Genomic DNA, 23,146 nt, shown 5'->3' with positions numbered 1-23,146 from the left:
ACTGTTTATTGATTATAACTCAGTGTTCAACATCATCATTCCTTCATTACTGATCAACAAGCTTCAAAACCTGAGCTCCTGTACCTCCATCTGCAACTAGATCGTCGACTTCCTGATCGGGAGATCAAAAATAACATCTCCTCCTCCAAGACAATCATCAAAGACTTATTGTAACTTAGTTATTTTGTTTTCTGTATTGCAGCCACAAACAACAAATTTTACAACATATGCCAGTGATAATAAACTCGATTCTGATTTTATAATGAAGGTCCACGAACAATGCATCATTATGCATTTTAAGCGCTAGTTATTTTGAAATTTGTAGCAATTTACCGTCTTTGGGCTGTACTTTTGCAACTTTGCACTTTACAATTGCTGCAAAGCAGCTAATTTCCTGTCATATGAGACAGTATTAATAGACCTGGTTATGGTGTCATTGGAGACTTTGCTCCAGGAGGTCATCATGCCCTTAACAATAAGTACTGTAGAACTGGTGAGTAAGACGAACAGATTGAAATTACAAATGAGGCTAGTATGTGGATCCAGACAACACCAAGGAAACTCCAGTCCTTGTAACTATTCAAGAGACTGCAGAATGGATGAGCAAAATTACCATAGTACGATGGTAGAAAGAATACATTTTCCAAAATCCCACCTCTTTCTTCTTGAGGTTCCCCTCAACTGGAAGGAAGTAAACGTAACCCCACTCTTTAACAAAGTTGGGAGAAGGCAATTGCAGAGAAAATACTTAAAGCCTATCATTGAGTGAGTGGCAACAGCACATTTAAAGAAGTAGGACTGATCAGAATTGGCGTGTAACTTGTTCAAGTTTGCTGAGAATTGATGAGGAAGACAGCTATGCTGCTCATTAGACTTTCAGACCTTGAATAAGGTGCCACAGAAGAAATCATAAAGCACATGCGATTGAAGGAAATATTCTTGTGTGCGTTGAGGATCAGTTAATAAACAGAAAATAATGACTAGGAATAAATAGGTCACTTTGAGATTGGGAGGTTGTTGACTAGTGTTGCAGGAGTTGATGTTGAGCTCTAATATTCAGTCAATATCAATGATCTTGTTGAGAGGGTTTACAATAATATACAGTATCCATGTTTGCTAATGATACCAAGTTGGGGTCTGTATGGCTTGTAATGATGATGCAGAAAAGTTTTAAAGGGATGTACACACAAAATGCTGGAGGAACTCAGCAGATCTATGGGAATAAATAATCAGCCGATGTTTTGGGCCAAGACCCTTTATCAGGGCTGGAGAGGAAGGGAAAGATGCCAGAATATGGAGGGAGGGGTAAGGGAAGGAAGACAAGTTTGAAGGTGATAGGTGTAGACAGGCGGGTGGGGAAGGGGTGAGGGAGAGAGGAAATAACAAGCTTGGAGATGACAGGTGGAAAAGGTAAAGGACTGGAGAGTGGACTATGGGAGACAGGGAAGGAGGAAGGGCACCAGAGGGAGGTGATAAACAGGGAGGAGAGGTAGTAAGAGGCCAGAGTGGGGAATGGAAGGGGCAAAATTTCCAGAAGTAATTCAAGTAAGAGAAATCAATGTTCATGCCATCAGCTGAAAGACTACTTAGTTGGAATACGAGCTGTTGCAGTGTGGGATAAGGGAACAATGAGGTTGGTGGCAGTGGATGGGAGATCTCCAGAGTCGATGAGGTTGCTGGTGGTGTCAGAGACAATATCCTGATGGTCCCAAGTGAGGTCCTTTTCAAGGGGTCAGTAAGAGGAGGTGTCCAGAGAATTGACACTTGGTCCCAAGATTCACAAAGCTGAATGGTTGGTTAGGCCCATTGTTTCTGCCTGTTCTCGCATCCACATACCACAACTCCATTTTATCGCTCTTGTTTCAGTTGCATCCCACCTACATCTGCAAGTCACCTTCCAGCTTCTTACATCATTCCCCCCTCCCCCATCCACTTGGCTTCACCTATCACCTTCAAGCTCAGTCTCCTTCTCCTCTCCCTACACTTTTATTCTGGCATCTTCCCCCTTCCTTACCAGTCCTGATGGAATGTCCCAGCCTGAAGCATCAACAGTTTATTCATTGTTGTAGCGTGGACAAAATCACCAGAGAGACAGAGTCACTGGTAGGTACAAAGCAGCCTCTTTTTTCGACACAAGCTACAGCAGGCATCTTAAGGACGGAGACACCTTCCGCAGAAAGGTCTGCTAGCCCAATGCGGGCTCAATATTTATATGCTGAACACAAAGGCAATCGCTACTTAAAAAGTTAAAGACAATGCTTCCTTTTGAGGCTACATGCAAAATATCACACCATCCTTTCCTTCCAATGCCAAAATGTTGACAGCCTTTAGGAATGTAAATTAAGTCTACGATACATTTATTTGGCATTTCCCATGCTAACATAGAAGACAATTAATAGTTATAATGCATAGATAATACTGTCTTCAAAACTACAGCATCAGGTCAAACTACGGCGCCAGAAGCACAGGAAGTGCATTGTCAAGTAGAAGTCTGGTGGCCAAAGTCACTTAAAGGTAAACAAATCATTACCCCCAGAAAATTCACTTTAACATTCATTTCCATAGATGATGCCTGACCTGCTGAGTTCCTCCAGCGTTTTGTGTGTGTTGTCTTGGATTTCCAGCAACTGCAGTATCTTTTGTGTTTTAAATGGATTCATGCAGGTTATGTGAATCTGCAAGGTCACAGCTGATAGAGTGTAATGTGGAAAAGTGCAAGAGGAAATTTGGTAGGGAAAATAGAAAAGTAGAGTAGTTAAATGATGAGAGACTGTAAGGAGTTGGTGCTCAGAGTGACCTGGGTACCAGTGTACGTGAATCACTGATGCCAAAATACAGCAAACAATTAGAAAGACAAATGGTTTGCTCGTTTTTATTGAAAGAAGAAGGAGTACAAGAATAATAACATTCAAGTGCAATTATATAAATATCTGGTAAGATTGTGCCTGGAATATTGTAAAGAGATCTGGTCTCTCGAGCTAATAAAGGATATGAAAACAAACGAGACTGTAGATTCTGGGATCTGCCAGCAAAAACAAAACTCTGAAAGAACTTAGCTCATCAATTAGTATCTGCAGAGGAAGAATACAAGTTGATATTCCAGGCTGAGACCTTGCACCAGGAGTGGACTGGGTGTGAATAAATGATATACTGTACAGTGGATTCTAGTTAGTTATTCTATCGGTTAATCCAGACAGCCACTTATTTGGGACAACTCTAAATCAACATAAACTAATCAAAAAAATAGCCAGAATTTTCTCACTTATTTGGGACACTATGCCTCTTAACTGGGACGGGAGAGTATTGCCAAACAGTTTCTAACTAGCGTCAGTTGTGTGCACTTGTGTGCCATTAAATACTCCACCGTGCTTAGAGTGAACAGTTTTTAAATATCATCAGCTTGTGTTCAAAAAAGCAGTGGTTCATGTCAGGGATAGGTAGCGAGAAATAAGCAGTAAGACAATTCAGAACTGTTTTTCTCACTGCAGTTTCAAGCAGTCAGGCTTGGAGATGCAAGAAATGGCTGGGAATGAAAATGAAACAATTTCATTGCTTCAACAAATTAGAAACCACGAAGGAAGTTAAGATATTGATAATCATCTTGAATGCTACAATGAAAATGAGGATTTGGAGAATGCAACAGTTTCTAACTAGCATCAGTTGTGTGCATGTGTCTGGCCATGTGACACTACAGCATGCTTAGAGCAAATAGTTTTTAAATAGCATCAATTGCGTATGCTTGTGCTATGGTATTCATTTGAGCCTACTGATGCCAAATGACAAAGCAACAATTTTTGACATGACTTCAACACTGATTTTGTTCATTTACAGTCAATCAAAAAGAACAGAGCAGCGTACACTGTATGAACTCCGCTGTCGAGAACTATTAGGTGTTATCATAGTAGTACAGTTATATTGGTAATATTCTAATTTGTTCTGTATTTATTTAAATACATAATTTGTTGCTCAGTTGAACATAGTTTGCCCTTTCAAAACTATTTTCATGAAAATTTGGCTAATTGTGGCAGCCACTTAATTGGGCCAAAATGTACTGATCCTGATGTGTCCCCATTAACTAGAATCCACCATTCTGATAAATGGATGCAGGGTTAGTAAGGTAGAAGATCAGCCATGATTGCACTGATTGGTAGGGCATACATGAAGAGGCAAAGTGACCTACTTCTGCTTCGATTTTTTTAATGATCTCAAAAGAACGGTCAAGATCAATGAGCCTACCTTCAAAAGTCATATTCCATTAACTGCACCAACAGCCTAATTGACTATTAAATCACCAGTTTTGCATCAGACTATAAATCAGGCCTCATATGTAACATTAGAGTACATCACCTGTTCTATCCATGCACCAACATTTGACCCCCAAATCCAAATCTCACAGGTTACAGAAACTGCTCGTTTCAACCAAGATAGCCATGTCAACCAGGTGACACTTACCGACAAATTGTATTGCCCCTTGCAGAACAGGATGGTGCAGGGTCAGAAGCACTGGGTGCTTACTAAATGGGATAGGTGGACCACCACAGAATGAATGTATCATGACTGCATTTAGTATGCTGGGCACTGACCTACATGATTCACTGCCAATGGTCACGTCAACTGGATCTTGAGGAAATGATATAACCTTCTAAAATATACCAGTGTTGCCTGCAAATTATGTGCATGCAGTAATTGTGCCCTGTACCCTAGTTCAGCTTGCAACTCCAGTGAAATTACTGCACATTCTCAGTAAATTTGAAAAGTCTTAATATCTCTTCCACAGCAGAGGACAACTAACTGTGAGTTATTAAAAACAGCTCCAATCTGAGAGAAGCCAAACGCTAAAGATTTGTCAGCACATTAAAAGGCAATGCTGTTCTTTCCCTGTTGTTGTAATTGTAGCTGGTGATTTATTTCAGTGAGGACTTTGTGTAAGGCAACCTGCACCTCAACTTGGTATCTTACTGAAGTTCAGAGAAGAGAATGTTCCATAAAGATTCTGGGCGTAAACAAACTTCTGCAATGAGCCTTTCTCCACTTCCCCTCATGTCAGGATGAGTGGCTGTCCCAGCTCTGCTTGGTCCCTGTTATTAGTCACAGAATTGTACAACATAGGGACCTTGTACATTTGACCCATTGTGTCTGTTCTGTCAAAGAGCTCATTTACACTAATCTGATTTCCTGTTATAATAATCAATTAACCTAGTAACTCACACATCTTTTGAGTGTGCCTCAGTAGCAGCACAGCAAGTTCCTAATGGGAATGGATGCATCTGGTGGGATCTCAGAATGAATGTGTAGCCTCCACAGACAACACTAGAGATCAGGAAGGAAGCTAATGTTTGTACCAGACCTCCAAGGTAATCAGTTTCTCTCTGTTTGATCCTGTACCATTCCCTCCTACCATAACACACATCAAAGTTGCTGGTGAACGCAGCAGGACAGGCAGCATCTCTAGGAAGAGGTACAGTCGACGTTTCGGGCCGAGACCCTTCATCAGGACGAACTGAAAGGAGAGCTAGTAAGAAATTTGAAAGTGGGTTGGGAAGTGGGAGTGGGAGGGGGAGATCCAAAATGATCGGAGTAGACAGGAGGGGTTGGGATAGAGCCAAGAGCTGGACAGTTGATTGGCAAAAAGGATATGAGAGGATCAACTGTCCAGCTCTCAGCTCCATCCCTCCCCCTCCTGCCTTCTCCTATCATTTTGGATCTCCCCCTCCCCCTCTCAAATCTCTTACTAGCTCTTCTATCAGTTCATCCTGACGAAGGGCCTCGGCCCGATATGTCAACTGTACCTCTTCCTAGAGATGCTGCCTAGCCTGCTGCGTTCACCAGCAACTTTGATGTGTGTTGCTTGAATTTCCAGCATCTGCAGAATTCCTCGTGTTTGCTCTACTACCACAATACCATTCTCCTCCCTTCCAACCCACTATTACAGCCTTCGCCACAACTTGTCTACTTTGACTCTCCTTCATTATCTTTAAAATTCTTTAAGAAAACTTAAGACAAAATATTAATTTGCATACAAGAAATATTTTGCTGCTAATCATTTCCCCACCATGCTGTATATAAATAGCGCACATCCCGCACACTGATTCGGTTTGAGCGTTGAACCAAGCTTGAATGAGTAAGACATGCCCACTTCGCTTGTTTGACTGAAAGTGAGAAGATGGAGCGGGGCCTCATGTAGTTTCAGGTATCTGCAACAGGTAGACAGATACTATTTCAGAACAGACATTGCCAACCTCGGGAAGGCGCCGAACAGCAAGGACAAACGCTACATTCGTAGTCTAACCACGGCAACAACATTTTCCTGAGTTACCGCCTTTAAAAGCCCTTGCAACGATCAATGCACACCGAAACCAGGACTGACCCTGTACCTCAAGATGAAAGGGGGCGAACTACTTTTCTTATCCTTACTATGTAATATTATTGCTATTAAATTGATATATTCGACACGTCTCAATAGCATTTTCCAGATTAATCACGGAACATTAAAGCGTGGACACGAGCGGATTTCCAAATATATTACCAGTGTTTGAGGGTCTTGGATTCGGTTCCCGGCCAATGTAATGACGTCAGATCATCAGAACTCAGGCGTCAGCGCAGCATTAGGGCGAGTCTGCGAGATGTTAATGTAGTGGACGCAATATATTAGCGTAAAAATGGGATGCAATGCTGTGGGAAGCGGTGGAGTCCAATGACATAGTAGTGGTTACGAATAGGAAGGATGATAAGTTGGGGTGCCGATGGTTAATGACCCTAGCAAATTGGGCAGAAATACGAATGCGATGTGAAACAGGGTCAAAGACGCTTGGAGAGGGGAGGTGAGCAGGATGAAAGGATTCCCTTATATTTGCCACATTATCTTTCCTCCAGTTTGTCAGTGACCTCTCTCTGCATTATCTCGTACTGATCGGTAAGCTCTTGGTTCTTCTCCAGCAAGGCTTTGCCGAGCTTAGCCGCCAGGATGAGATCGTTATCCTTTTGCCGAAGCTGAGAGAGCAGGTCCTCGATACCGGGGCTACCGGCTGCTACTTCCTCGCTGTAACTCTCCTGGCGGCTGGTCGCCAGCACAGGGAAGCGTTCGTCGAACAGCAGGTTGGCACTGCCGTCGCCCTCAAGCCCTGGAGGTGTTGGGAGTGGAGAAATGGGCGGCAGTCTCGGCTGATTGCTGGCCTGATGGTGCTCGGCCTCCTCAACGCCAAACGAGTGGTGGGGCTCGTCACCCTGCTGAACCTCCTGCAGACATAAAGCCGCCATAGTTCCACCTGCGCTGGGCAGATTATAATGGGCTCCGATCCCGGCTCAGCTCACAGATTGCACCGAATCCCATGGACCTTTCGTCCCGTGCCCTGTCCGGGGATCAGGATGGCGTGACCCAGTTCCCCTGCTCGCAGCACTCGGTGTCTCGTGTGGTGATATCACGTGTCAGAACGTGATTGAACAGTGTTCGGAGAAATCATCGAGAAATTTCTATGGTAAACGTGGTTGCAGTTGCTGTAGTAAATAGAAGTTCGAGTTCTATTCTAACAGAATATATTTTGTTATTGTTAAACCACGATGCGTATAAAGAACACAACATGGTGTCAGAAGTCGGTCTGGAAGAATAATACGTTCGCTAATACGGGAGAATCGAAGATGATCCAAAAGAAAACCGCACGAACTGTTTTCGGGGTTTGCTAACAGCTTTAAAAATGGAACATCTGCAATCCCCACCGACACTTCAGCTGACTAGGAATGCAGCTGAAAACCGGAGGAAATACAAGCAACATTTTGAAATCTATTTATCGGCGATCAGAGCCGATAGAAAACCAGAAAACGGCGATTCTACTCCACGTAATAGGTGACGACGCAATTGAAATATAATCATTCTATTTCTGAAGATGAAATTAATTTCAATTTAAAGTCGATAATGGACAAATTGGAAGCATTTTGTATACCGAAGCGTAATGTGACGTATGAGGTGTTCAAGATTTTCACGTGTAAGCAGAAAATAGATCGATATGTTACGAAGTTGAAACGCCGAAGTAAATCATGTGCGTTTGCAGAACTGGCAGACTCTCTCATTGGAGACAGAATTGTTTGTGGCATTCGGGATAATGGTCTGAGAGAAAGGCTGTTAAGAGAGCAAGACCTGGATTTGGAAAAAGCTTTGATATTTTGCAAAGCTTCGGAAACCGTAACGACACAGGCTGAACACCTTTTCATTGAAAGCTGCAGCGTAGACTCTATAAAAAAGCGCGAACATATTAGAAGAAATATTAAAAAGGCAACGAAACCGACAGAGAGCAAGACGTCTTGTGATTGCTGCGGACAGCAGCACCAGGCAAAAAAGTGTTCAGCGTACGGAAAAATATGCATGCAATAAGAGTAATCATACTACTTTTCACACTGTTGCAGAAGTAGGAATAAAATGAAACAAGTAAATGCAGTGATTGAAGATGAACGTGAGGAATGTTATATTGTCACGGTCCTGATTGTTTATTCCCTAGTTTCCTCTAATTTCCTTTAATTGTGCCATGGTTCTGACCGTTAATTTCCCAATTACTTCTAATTTTCTTTCATGATGACACACCTGGTTTCCATCAGGACCTGCAGTATAAGAACCCCCCGGCGTTACAAAACCTAGTTACCAGATCGTGGTCTTTTTCCTGTGTGATAACTAACGTTTCCCGACCGCTTAGAACTGTTTGTTCTAAGTTAGCTGCAATTTCAAGGTTTATCTATGAAACTCCGTCTCTCTGAGTCAAGGCTCCATGTCAGGGCTCCGTGTCAAGATCCCTGCTGTTTGCTGTTCGGCGTTTACGCCCGTGTAAGCATCCTACCTTAATCTCCGTGCCTGTGTGCTGCACTTGGGTTCGCCGCAGTCGCTCCTTGCAACAGAACGATCTGGCCACTATGGACCCAGCGGACACGAATACCCTGCAACAAGCCCTCGCCAGCCAGGGCTCCCAACTGGATCTGCACGATCAACTTCTCTGGGATGTCATGGAGAACCTCCGTTCCCTGTCTGCTGACGTAAAGAAGATCAGTGACCAGGTGGACCGAGTATCCGTTCATCTTACCCGATCCACTCCTGGAACTCTGTCAGCCCAGCCCAGACAGCCGGTAGTGGCAACCCCCTACGTGTCGGTAACACCACCGCCAAGAGAGCCACACATACCTGAACCAGAACACTATGCTGCGGATTTGGGGAAGTGCCGGGCCTTCCTTCTGCAATGCTCCTTGGTGTTCGAACAGCAGTCATCCAAGTACTCCACAGACAAGTCGAAGATGGGTTATATGGGTTGTAGCGGGGAAGTGCCTTAGTGTGGGCTACAGCTATCTGGGATAATCAACCGGCTAACTGCTCTTCATTCCCCACCTTTATCACAGAAATGAGAAGGAGCTTTCACCACCCTGTCCGTGGTAAAGATGCCGCTAAGCGACTACTCGCTCTCCGTCAGCGCTCACACAGTGTTGCCGCCTATTCCGTGGATTTCCGGATGTTAGTGGCTGACTCGGGGTGGAATGATGAGGCACTCCAAGGGGTATTTTGAAAAGGCCTCAGCGACATGGTGAAAGACGAGTTGGCGGCAAGGGATGACACCAACAGCCTGGATTGTTTGATCTCCCTAGCCACCAGGTTGGACAATTGTCTTCGAGAACGCCATAGGGAGAGAACTGGTCGTCCACTCCCTTTAGCAACTCCACGACACTCTGTACCGTCTCCCACCGGCCCTAGCCTCTCTTCCCCTCCCTCTCCTAGAATAGCTCCCAGTCCAGCCGTTTCCACCACCCAGGAGAGGAACCCATGCAGCTGGGACGGAACCGCCTTTCTCTCACAGAGCGACTCCGGAAATTGAGAGCGGGGAAATGTCTCTATTGCGGCCAGTCCCGCCACTTCCGTGCTACCTGTTCCCTTCGGCCAAAAGGGAGGGCTGACCAGTAGAAAGGGGGACCCTCGTGAGTCAGACAACATTCCCTTCTGTCCCCCGAACCCGGGTGCAAATCCAACCTCCTATCGTTTTTGTGTACCCCTGGTTAAGCGGGGGGCGGGCGGGGCATCCCAGATAATCTGAAGGAAACACGGCCTCCTGGAGAAGGTAGAATCCCGGTGGCTGTGGCTGTAAGAGAGTTACGCTAACCGCTATGCTACTGTGCTTCGAAAAGAACAGAGGAATATCCATTTAAAACAGGAAAGACGAGAAATTCCTTTAACCTGGAGGCGGCGAATCTGCGGTATTCGTTGCCACAGATAGGAGGAGGAGGATTTTAATTGAAAGTCGATGACCAGGGTTTTCCTGATAGACGGTAATGGCTGTCTCGAACGAGAATGCAGAGACTATGGTGGATGAAGAAACGAAGTAGAACATTTGGAAAGCTCATGGGCAGGTTACAGGAAAGACATGCAGGAATGTGAGTCTTGTGCAGAAGAAATGCAGGCTATCTGGACAGATTGTCATCACTTTCTGACGAGGTGGGTGAAAAGCCCCGCTTTCGTGATTATATATAACGAGATTTCCCCGAGACCCCTCTCTCGTTCTTTTGCGAATATGAATCGAATCGAATCGAATCAATCCCTTGACGGACATCAGTCTTGTCAGCCCAGGAATAAACCTGGCGAACCTTTGCTATAATCCCGATTTTGAACACTTTTCTCAGACAGGGAGACCTGCAGTAAACACTGTAATCATGGTGTACTTATGAAAACCTCTATCCCTACTTCTGGACTCAAATTTTCTCGTCATTTGGACTTACCATTTTCATCCTTATTCGCCTTCTAGTTCTGTATATCCGTTGTCACTGACTAGAGTCATAGTGCTATACAGCAGAGATACGGGCCTTTTGGCCAAACCGGACCATACCAACCAAGATACCTATTTACCTTTGCAAATTTGTCCGCATTTGGCCGATATCATTCTTAACCCAGTGCGCAAGGATACCAAAGGCTGTTTGCATTTTCATTACATAATCTTTCGCTGTTTATTTAACAACCTGCCTTTAAATTATTGCTACTAAAAGTGATAGCACTGCATCTTTCGTGTAGTTCCCTGGCAATGAAATTGTACAAAGATACCCTCCCGTGTAATATATCCCGCACATAGCCCACATCCAAGCTTCATAAAGAAGTGTTTTGGATTTGGCTAAAATAAGGAGCTATTTTTTCCAACTTAGGAATGGTGTGCCAGCCATTCGGTGCTATTTTCGAGGGAGAACAGGAATGCAGATCCTTGTTCGAGGGAGAACAAGAACTCAGAGCCTTGGTCGAGGGAGAACAGGAACGCAGAGCTCAAGGTAGTGGGAAACGGCTGGATCTACCCAGCGGAGGCGAGAGCACGAAGAGATGGTTCCCTACACAAGGTAGCGGCAAACAGCCAGACCTACCTAGCGAAGGCTTGGACACAAAGAGACAGTTCCAAACAAAGAAAGATAGTTCTTTATCTAGTCACAGCAAGGCCCCAGTCTTGCCCTGGCGCTTGAACATGACGGTGTTACAGGCGAAGGTAGCAGGCGAGGCTACAGAAGGAAGGGGAAGGAACAGTCAAGCAACTGAAGCTGAACCCAGGAACTGTTTATGTAGCCAACCAAAAATGGGAATCATGTGCCTGGATTGAGACACACAACAGGACAAGGGAAAACTGGAAAACCTGGAATAAGGAACCATGGACTGGACTGTGAACCGGAATGCGACCTTCATGGACTGGACCATGACATGTATACAATATACGTACATCATGAAAATTTTTTTCTTCACAAGCATGCACGAAAACAGAGCATTGTCCCAAAGAGTGAATGATATTTAAATGTTAGAACTTCAAAGTCCCCGAACTTCCCCCACCCACGCATAAGCAGCAGCAAAGCAACGCAATCGCCAGCATAAAAAAAGCATCTGCTCCCTTCACGGAGCAGTCAAACGTGCAGCAAAGCAGTAATAAAGACACAGAATTTCAGTACCCCCGAAGACTTCTCCTTCGCCCTGTAATTCGCGAAGTCACAGGCTCTCTGTCTCTCCCTAATAAGGGAATAGCAGGTGTCCCAGTTTCACTGAGAGAGGGGAAACATAACAAAACGACTCACAGATTTATGGTGTTAAAGGTGTTTTGTGTCGTTTTTTCCCCGAGTTCTGTGTCCAAGGAACTCTGGTCTCTGGGCACATAGACAGCAGCCAGCTCTCTGCTTTCGATCTTCCACAGCACATTAGGTGGTGACACCGACCTCACATCTGCCTGCCTCCAGAGCTACGAAATTCTGGCACCCTGAAGGCACGCTATTCTTCCAGGCTGTGTCCTTGGCGTATTGAAAAGCGGACAGTCATGAAGCCCTGAGATTTGTGATTTTTGTGTCCTCTTTGTGGTTTTTATATATGACTTCGATGAAGAAGTAGAAAGGTGGGTTGGTAGGTTTGCTGATGACAGGAAGGTTGGGGGTGTTGTCGATAGTCTGGAGGATTGGCAATGGTTACAACGGGACATCGATAGGATGCAGAATTGGGCTGTGAAGTGGCAGATGGACTTCAACCCAGATGTGTGAAGTGGTTCATTTTGGTAGGCCAAAATTGAAGACAGAATATAATAGTAATGGTAAGGCTCTTGGCAATGTTGATTATTAAATAATCTTCCAGAAATAGTAGGGGACAGAGGGACCAGTAAGATGGAGGAACTGAGTGAAATACCTGTTAGTAGGGAAGTGGTGTTAGGTAAATTGAAAGGATTAAAGGCAGATAAATCCCCAGGGCCAGATGGTCTGCATCCCAGAGTGCTTAAGGAAGTAGGCCAAGAAATAGTGGATGCATTAGTGATAATTTTTCAAAACTCATTAGATTCTGGACTAGTTCCTGAGGATTGAAGGGTGGCTAATGTAACCCCACTTTTTAAAAAAGGAGGGAGAGAGAAACCGGGGAATTATAGACTGGTTAGCCTAACATCGGTGGTGGGGAAACTGCTGGAGTCAGTTATCAAAGATGTGATAACAGCACATTTGGAAAGCGGTGAAATCATCGGACAAAGTCAGCATGGATTTGTGAAAGGAAAATCATGTCTGACGAATCTCATAGAATTTTTTGAGGACGTAACTAGTAGAGTGGATAGGGGAGAACCAGTGGATGTGGTATATTTGGATTTTCAAAAGGCTTTTGATAAGGTCCCACACAGGAGATTAGTGTGCAAACTTAAAGCACACGGTATTGGGGGTAAGGTATTGATGTGGATAGAGAATTAGTTAGCAGACAGGAAGCAAAGAGTGGGAATAAACGGGACCTTTTCAGAATGGCAGGCAGTGACTAGTGGGGTACTGCAAGGCTCAGTGCTGGGACCCCAGTTGTTCACAATATATATTAATGACTTGGATGAGGGAATTAAATGCAGCATCTCCAAGTTTGCGGATGACACGAAGCTGAGTGGCAGTGTTAGCTGTGAGGAGGATGCTAAGAGGATGCAGGGTGACTTGGATAGGTTGGGTGAGTGGGCAAATTCATGACATGCAATTTAATGTGGATAAATGTGAAGTTATCCACTTTGGTGGCAAAATTAGGAAAACAGATTATTATCTGAATGGTGGCTGATTAGGAAAAGGGGAGGTGCAATGAGACCTGGGTGTCATTATACACCAGTCATTGAAAGTGGGCATGCAGGTACAGCAGGCAGTGAAAAAGGCAGATGGTATGCTGGCACTTATAGCGAGAGGGTTTGAGTACAGGAGCAGGGAGGTACTACTGCAGTTGTACAAGGCCTTGGTGAGACCACACCTGGAGTATTGTGTGCAGTTTTGGTCCCCTAATCTGAGGAAAGACATCCTTGCCATAGAGGGAGTACAAAGAAGGTTCACCAGATTGACTCCTGGGATGGCAGGACTTTCATATGAAGAAAGACTGGATGAACTAGGCTTGTACTCGTTGGAATTTAGAAGATTGAGGGGGGATCTAATTGAAACCTATAAAATCCTAAAGGGATTGGACAGGCTAGATGCAGGAAGATTGTTCCCGATGTTGGGGAAGTCCAGAACGAGGGGTCACAGTTTGAGGATAAAGGGGAAGCCTTTTAGGACTGAGATTAGGAAAAAACTTCTTCACACAGAGAGTGGTGAATCTGTGGAATTCTCTGCCACAGGAAACAGTTGAGGCCAGTTCAACGGCTATATTTAAGAGGGAGTTAGATATGGCCCTTGTGGCTACGGGGATCAGGAGGTATGGAGGGAAGGCTGGTGCAGGGTTCTGAGTTGGATGATCAGCCATGATCATAATAAATAGCGGTGCAGGCTCGAAGGGCCGAATGGCCTACTCCTGCACCAATTTTCTATGTTTCTATCTGAGAGATCTTGCGGTCACATAGGACACTCAAAGCTGCTGCTCACTTTGACAGTATTGTTAAGAAGGTCTGTGGTATGTTGGCATTCATCAACCGTGGGAATGAGTCAGAGACGTGAGATAATGCTACAGGTATGTAAGACCTTCATCAGACCTCACTTAGAGTATTGTGCTCAGTTCTGGTTACCTCACCGCAGGAAAGATGTCGGTACTATAGAGGGTATGTAGAGGAGGTTTCCAAGGATGTTGCCTGGATTGGAAGGCGTACCTTATGAGAATAGGTTGAGTGAACTTGGCCTTTTCTCCTGGGAGCGATGGAGGATGAGAGGTGGACTGATAGAGGTGTATAAGATGATGAGTGTCATTGATCGTGTGGATGGTCAGGGGCTTTTTCCCAGGACTAAAATTTCTGGATTTTCATATTTTGCTACTGGAAAACGGGTAAGCCTGCGTTACTCGGTGTCTCGGACTTTCACACAGCAATGAAAACTAAAGACCTATTATTAAACTGTGCTAGCGACGAGGCTATACATCAGTAGGATATAATAAAACCGGATTTTTTAAACTGATGTAATATTTCTGTGGAAAACTATATATAGTAAGATCTCAGATTTGTGTAATTCCCAATTGAATTCCTCACTGCTCAACATCAATTCTCGGAAAGCTTGCAAGGTAAATTCAAGTAAATGTGTCAGTAAATTACATCTCTGAATAATTCTATAAGTAAATAGAAGATAGAATATAATATAGATAAATTTGAAGTGATCTAATTCCAAAACATGTTGTTTTAGTTTCCCAAAGATTGGTCTTTTTTCAGTTAATTGGAACCTCGTTGTCCTGGAACACAAGTCATGTCATCGGGAAGGGCGATCCTTGTATAAGCAGACATTACAAGAAAGTTCTAGTACCGGGCGAACTCTGATTTGTTCAAATTATGCGAGGCCTCCCTCAGACCTTAACTGGAGTTTTATTCATCGTCTTGGTTTCCCTACCTAATAAATGAGTAGCTCTGGAAAAAAAAGCAAGTGTACTTTGGCAGTGTAACATGCTATTAGTCGGGGCCGGGAAGGGCGAGGTGTTTCGAAACCAGGAACATAATCTCCAAATATCATGAGGTCATTTATAACCAGTATGGAAATAAATATGCTGAATTAATTCAGCGCAGCATGCAGGCTCAGTCATTGAATCATCCGAAACACACACCGGTGTTTTTACTGCGTATTACGAATATAGAGGCGAGCAGGAAAATGACAAAAATGTGGATAATAAGCAATGATTTCGACTGAGTGGGCTCGAGTGTTGAAGCGACTCGTATTATTTATGACTTTTCCTATGAGAACGCCGGTTCATGCATATGCGTTCTCTAACCTAACTTATTTAACTTAAACTTTTCCATTTTCATATTACCATGAGCGTTTTACGTGTCAGAGTTCTAAAATGTATATTTTTCTTGTCTATGTACTGCTGCTGTTGACAGTCTATGGTATAAACATCCGTGTCTCCCTTTCTTTTCCCTAAAGCTAATTTGGTGGCGATTCTGATCCTGTCCCGCGGGAAGTGTGGCCTCTCTGAATGCATCACTCGCTATTTGGTCTCCATGGCAGTAACGGATTTGCTCCTCATTATTACCGCTGTGATTATCAACCGCATTTGTGGCATTTATTTCCCAGGAAGTTTCCTCTCCATCACCCCAGTGTGTAGTGCCATTATTGCAATAACCTATGCAGCCAGGGTCAGTTCTGTTTGGTTAACCGTCGCTTTCACCTCTGACCGTTTTGTCGTCAATTGTTGCCAGAAACTGAAGGCGAAGTATTGCACCGACAAAACGGCATCTGTGGTCATAGCAACTGTTTACTTAGTTGTTTTATCAATATTCCATGCTACTTCATTCATGAACCCAGCTATATAATTAACAATGTACCATGGTATTGCAAACTGAAAGCTGTCCGTTATACTTCTCTATCGTGGGGCGTTTATGATTGGTTCGACCACCTCTTCACTCCTTGTTTCCCGATCCTTTTGCTCAATCTTCTCACTGTCAGACACATTTTAGAAGCTAGTAGAGCCCGGAAGAGACTCCAAGTCCAAAACAGTGGGAACAATCAGACTGACGCAGGGATGGAGAGCAGGAGGAAGTCTATTGTGTTACTCTTCGCCGTTTCAGGCAGTTCCATACTATTGTGGATGACACATTTGTTACAGTTCCTATATGAGAGAATTTCCAATGACCATCAAGTTAGCGGTTACAGTGATCCCAAGTCTATATTTATTGAAACTGCCAATATGCTCCAACTATTAAGTTGCTGCACAAACACATTTATCTCTGCAGTCACTCAGAGAAAGTTCAGGGAACAGCTGAAAACCACGGTACAATATCTAGTAAATATAATAGGTAAATGTATGAAATAATGGATGAAGCTAATTCAACCACGAATGTGCAACATTGTTTTAAATATAACTTGTCTTGTGTTAAATGTGAACCAGAAACTTTTATCTTCGATCACAAAACCACTTCTGCAAATACAGGGATAAAAATATTAGAATGAAATTGTTGTGAAATGGCCAAGTTGGATATATTTCTCTAATAATGTAATGACAGCAGCCATCCCTAATATTTGTCGGACAAATATTTCATTTGACTAACTGATGATCTATTTCGTACTACAGAGGCCGTGAATGATAGTTCAAGGCGAGAAAGAGCTACAAGGCGAATAAAAGGCAGTAAATGCCATAAAGCATATGGTTGATTTTTTTATGGTAGAAGAAATGGCTGTATTAATTTACTGCAATATGCATCAATGTCTGCGTTTCACAACCTCTTACAAATCGGCAGAAATACATCACGTACTTTTTTTTACAAAATCATATTATTATATAACCTCTCCATTCGAAAAATATCTTCATATATCCTCGTTGGAACAAAGAGAAATTCTGCCCCAACACTCCATTCTCTGGAAGCCGGAACAAAGATAAAAGCATTTAGATAGTCCTTTATTAACAGACAACTAATCTCCGGAGATACAGCTAATCACTTCGGGCACAACAACAAACCTATCGCATGTACAGGTTAACAAACTCAACAAACCCAACAAAATCAACAAACTCATTCATAAGGCCAGTGATGTTGTGGGGAAGAAACTGGACTCTCTGACGGTGGTGTCTGAAAAGAGGATGCTGTCCAACTTGCATGCCATCTTGGACAATATCTCCCATCCACTACATAATGGACTGGCTGGGCACAGGAGTACATTCAGCCAGAGACTCATTCCACCGAGATGCAACACTGAGCGTCACAGGAAGTCATTCCTGCCTGTGGCCATCAAACTTTACGACTCCTCCCTTGGAGGGTCAGACACCCTGAGCCAATAGGCTAGTCCTGTACTTATTTCCTGGCATAATTTACATATTACTATTTAATTATTTATGGTTTTACTACTATTTAATCATTTATGGTGCAAGTGTAACGAAAACCAATTTCCCTCGGGATCAATAAAGTATGACTATGACTGAACCTTCAAGCTAAATAGAGCAAAGATAATTGTGCAGATTAGTAAAATATGATTCGTCATCTGTGAAATCCACTTTGTTTTTTGAACAGAGATTTCAGCTTTTGAGGAGAGCAGACCTATAGAGAAATGAGCTTCAGTGATTTAGTGATACCTTTGAAATAGTGAAGCCCGTAAAAGTTGTTATGGAAAAGTAGATCAAAAGGCTTCCAGGAAGATTCAGCTGGTTGGATACAAAATTAGATTGATGGTAGGAAGGAGAGGACAATGGTGTGAGTTTACGTTTCAGACTGGAGGTCGATGCATAATGGAGTTCCTTAGGGATTGGTTCCAGGCCTGTTTTCATCTGGAAACTAACAGTCGAGTTTCGTCGCAGCCCTAAGCCTTGACTGTACATTTCCCACTTTTAATGCTGCCTCACCCGCTCTGTTACTCCAGCATTTTAATGCATTGCTTAAACTAAGGATTCCCAGATCCTTATATGTTTTCCCACTGAATTAACAGTCACCTGGCTAGGTTCATTTCCCTACAGCAGATCCTACCTCACCCCTCCCCTCTACCCGGTTCATGGACTGTCGATATGTTGATATATGCAACCCTCGTGGATGTACGTAATGAATTCCGCCAAGCGTGAAGGCCTTGCACTGAGGATGTTGCAGTTAATATTGGAGATGCTGAAGTCACCCACAGCAACAAACGTGTTGCTTTTCGATCTTCCCCATATTTACCTGTGCATATCTCAGTATCTATATGCTCAAACTCTAGTTCGCTAATAGGAAGCGGGTAGTACAAAGCCACCTGAGTGTTTGCACCTTCGTTAACATTAATGTCTAGTCTAGTAGTCTGAGTGGATAAATCCTCTAATGTTTCCTCACTGAGAGCAACTGTGACATTGTCGCTGATTTGACAACACACCTCTCCTTTTATCTCCCTCTCTATCTTTATTGGTGCTGTTGTGGATAGTGTAGTTGACTGGCAAAAAAATACAGAGAGTAATAGATCAGTTGTACGTATGGGTGGAGAAATGGCAGATGGAGGTTAACCGGGACAAATCCTGTACCTTGGTAGTCCAAATGGAAAGAGATAATACTGTCAAGGGCAATCTTAGCAATCTTGATGAACAGAGGGATCTTGGGGTCGAAGTCCGTAGATACCGGAAAGTAGCTACACAGCTTGACAGTGTGGTTCAGGAGGCTTACGGAACACTTGCTTTTATTAGTCAAGGCATTGAGTTCAAAAGTCAAGAGGTTATGCTGCGACTTTCGGGCCACATCTGGATATTCCATACATTTCTGGTTGCCCCATTACGGAAAAGATGTCGAGGCTTTGGAAAGGGTGCAAAAGAAGTTTACCAAGATGCTATCTAGATCAGAAGGCACGCGCAATGGAGGTTATAAGATCATTGGATGCATAGATAGAGTAGACAGACTATCTCTTTCCTAGGGCCTGCATTCGGATAGAAGTGTAATCTCAAAGGAGATGTGAGGGGCAATATTTTACACGGAGACTGGGTGGTGCCTGGAATGAGCTTTCTGGGTTGATGGTACAGTCCGACACCTTAGGGATTTTTAAGCAACATTTCAACAGGCACATGAATGTGAGGGAAATAGAAGGATATTCACATTCTGTAGGCAGAACAGATCGGTTAGTCATTTGATTATCAGTTTAAATAGTTCAGCACAACATTGTGGGCTGAAGGGTCTTTATATAAGGATGTAATGTTCTATGTTCTATGATAGAACCATGCATGATTTCAATAATTCCCCCTGTTTCTGGCCAGCCTTCCCCCCTCAGCTCTAATGAAACACCATCGGAATGAAGCGATAGCTCTCTTTCTCTCTCGTCAGGTATTAACGGACCTGTTAAATATACCAAAGGTAATCTCTTTTTATTAGGGATATCCTTCCTCAGCATTTTTTAGCTGTAGAAATTGTTTTTTTTTGTTCTTTCGTTACCTTAAGACCATAAAAGCAAAAGACATAGGAGCTGAATTGGGCCACTGCTCTGCCATTTGATCATTGCTTATCGCTTTTCTTCTCAATTCCATTCTCTTGCCCTCTCCTGTAACTTTTCAGCATTTGACTGAACAGGAACCTAGCAACTTCCGCCTTATCTACACCGAATGACCTGGCCTCCACAGTCGCCTGTGTTGTGCTAATGAATTCAACATATTCACAACTCTGAGGCTAAAGGAAAACCCCCTCATCTCCGTTGTAAATGCACGTCCCTCTATTCTGAACCTGTGCACGTCGGTGCTAGACTATCCCAGATAGAGGCAACATCCTTTCCAATCCCAGTCCATCTGTGCCTTTCAACATTCGATAGCTTTCAATGAAATTACACTAACCACACCATCCCCGTCTAATCCTTGAAATTCCAGCGACTACATGACCAGAGACGTCAAACGGCACTAATATGGCGAGCCTGTCATTTCCGGAATCATTTTTGCGTTTTTAATGGCCCCAAGACTGCTCACGGGACTCCAAGTGTGGTGTCACCAGTCCCTTATAAATTCCCAGCGTGATATGTTTCTTTTTTCTCTTTTTGTCCTCTCAGAATGAATGCTAAAATTGTATTTACATTCCTAATCACAGACTCAACCAGCAAGACCGTTAGGGAGTCCTGCACGAGGTCTTCCAAGTCCCTTTTCACCTCGGATTTTTGAATTTTCTCCCCTTTTAGTCTACGCTTTTATTCCTTTTACCACAGTTCATGATCATGTTCTTCCCGACACTGTATTCCATCTGCCACTTCTTTGCCTATTCTCCTAATTTGTCTAAGTCTTCCTGCAGCCCCTTTGCTTCCTCAACACTACTTGCCCGTCCACTTATCTTTGTGTCATCTGCAAAATTGGCCACAAAACCATCACTTCAAATCATTGAAGTAGAACGTAAAAATAAGTGGTTCTAACATTGACCACTGTGCAACACCACCAGTCATCGGCAACCAATCGGAAGAGGTTTTGCTTATTCACACTCTTTGCCTCTTGTCAATCTGCCAATGTTCTACCCATGCTAGAATCTTCTCTGTAGTACCATGGGTTCTTAATTGCTTAGCAGCCTCATGTGCGGCACCTTGTCAAAGGCCTTCTGAAAATCAAATCCACAACATCCACCGTTTCTGCTTTGCCTGTCCTACTTGGTATTTCGCCAAATAATTCCATAAGATTTGCCTGGCAAGATTTCCCATAAAGAAACCCATGTCTATTTTACCATGCCTCTGGTACCCTGAAACCTCTTCCTGAACAAGCGACTCCAAAGTTTTCCTAACCACTGAGGTCAAGGTAACTAGCCTATAATTTCCTCTCTTCCCCCTCGCTCACTTCTTGAAGAGTGCAGTGACATTTGCAATTCTGCATTTCTCTGCAACTATACCAGAATGTAGTGATTCTTGAAAGATTATTATTACTCCACAAACTATTCAGGTACCTCCTCTGAACCTTGGGGTGTAGTCCATCTGGTCCAGGTAACTTACTTGCCTTCAGACCTTACAACTTCCTGGGCACCTTCTTCCTAATAATAGCAACTACGTTCACGTATTCCCTCTGACACTTCCGACCATACGGTGTGCTGCTAGTGTTCTCTACAGTGAAGATACTGCAAAGTACTTATTCAGTTCTTCCGCCATTTTCTCGTCCCTCATTACTACCATTCCAGTGTCATTTTCGGGAATTTGATATCTACTCTCGCTTTCCTTGTAATCTTTGTATATCTGACAAAAACAAAATACTGTTGACATCCTCTTTGTGTCATTGAGTAGATTCCTTCACATTTCAACTTTTCTCTCCCTATGGCTTTTCAGCTGCCGTCTGCTATTTCTCAGAAACTGCCGAATCTTCTGACTTCCCACTAACTAATCTAATTACATAGGTGATTTCTATCTGAAAGACTGCTGACATTTTCGAAGCGTTTGTATTTTCTTTTTACATTTGCCTTCTTCCAAACTTAAGAGATCTCAGATCGTTGTCCAAGTTTATCCCTCACTGTGAACCCATTACTTTTGGTATTGGGAAATGTGTTGAGGGTTAATCTGGCTTCTCAGATGAATCGACCTCACATCAAAAGCATTATGACCATGTTTCATTTCATGAAAAGGGAACAGATAGTCCTTTCGAACGTGATCGACTTTGCAGGCTAAAACAATTGACAATATTGATTGGTCTCGTTTGCATTTCGTACACTTATAGCTGCTTTCAACTGCTTTATTCGACCATGTGAGATTTTAGAGAGCCGAAGGTGCAATGTCCAAGTTCAAATTCTAATTTTATTGGCATAAACATGGATCAGAATTAATGAGACCCAGGTTAACATATTCTGACAGGACTTTACTCTTTAAAAACTTATAAAAACAAAATCTTGATTTGAACTCCTCCCTCTCCATACTTGTCTATCTTCCAGCCTAACAACTCCTCTGCATGTGCAAGTAGACAAACGGCTAGGAATTGTAGGATTTGAGTAAGAATAAGTATGTTTTCAAGTGGCGGGCAGTGGCCAGAAGGAATCAGTAATCCATGCATTCTTAATATATTTTCATGTCAAAGATCAGAAAAATAAATGTAATATCTGCGGTTCTGCTAACAACACAACTGTACAGCAGGGGTCCCCAACCTAGTTTGCAACGCGGACCGGTTTCTTATTGACAATATTCTTGCGGACTGGCCGACCTGGTGGAGGGGTGGGGTGTAGGGTTACCAACGGATACGTTGTGTTTACCTCGAGATAGGCTACAATGACCATGAAGACTTGCGTGGGCACCAGTGCGCATGCGTGACTTGCGCATGCGTGTACGTGCCGATTTTTTTTCTACAAATTGTTTTTGGCGATTCTGTACGGGGGCGGGGTGTTAATCACGACCGGAATATAGGTGATAAGTGGCTAATACACTGAATTTCATTTCTAAAAGGGTTTATCTAACAAATTTAATATTAAGCACACAGCGCATATTTTCCTTGCATGAATAAGTCAATTATCGCGGAGGACAGGGGAGATTCAAGTAAGTATTGAACGAACTTCCAGTGGAAGTGGTAGAGGCAGGTTCGATATGATCATTTAACCTTAAATTGGATAGGTAAATGGACAGGAAAGGAATGGAGGGTGATAGGCTGAGTGCAGGTCGGTGGGACTAGGTGAGAGTAGCGTTCGGCACAGATTAGAAGGGCAGAGATGGTCTGTTTCCTTGCTGTAATTGTTATATGGTTATATAAGTCACTTATAAGTCAATAGCATCATAACATTTTAAGTAACATTTGGATATTAAACACACAGCACATATTTCCCCGCATATAAATTAATTGCAACACACAAATATCGCTGAATCAGTGGGAGCCCTGGGCTGAAAACTTGTTCCCTTCAACAACACG

The 23,146-nt window shown here is 43.3% G+C and overlaps 1 protein-coding gene across 1 annotated transcript in view; it reads left to right on the top strand.

Moving 5' to 3' along the window:
• Nucleotides 1-9,411: 9,411 nt before the first annotated feature.
• LOC140203609 (serine/threonine-protein phosphatase 2A 65 kDa regulatory subunit A beta isoform-like) overlaps nucleotides 9,412-23,146 on the top strand; it is a 96,263-nt gene continuing 82,528 nt past the window's right edge. Inside the window, exon 1 of the mRNA XM_072269657.1 lies at nucleotides 9,412-9,484. Coding sequence (XP_072125758.1) covers nucleotides 9,412-9,484 — 73 coding nt within the window. The remainder of the gene's footprint in view (nucleotides 9,485-23,146) is intronic.

Source organism: Mobula birostris, chromosome 10 (assembly GCF_030028105.1).
Source record: "Mobula birostris isolate sMobBir1 chromosome 10, sMobBir1.hap1, whole genome shotgun sequence".
Lineage (NCBI taxonomy): Eukaryota > Metazoa > Chordata > Chondrichthyes > Myliobatiformes > Myliobatidae > Mobula > Mobula birostris.
Note: the sequence above shows the minus strand (reverse complement) of the source record. Positions and strands in the feature narration are given on the sequence as shown.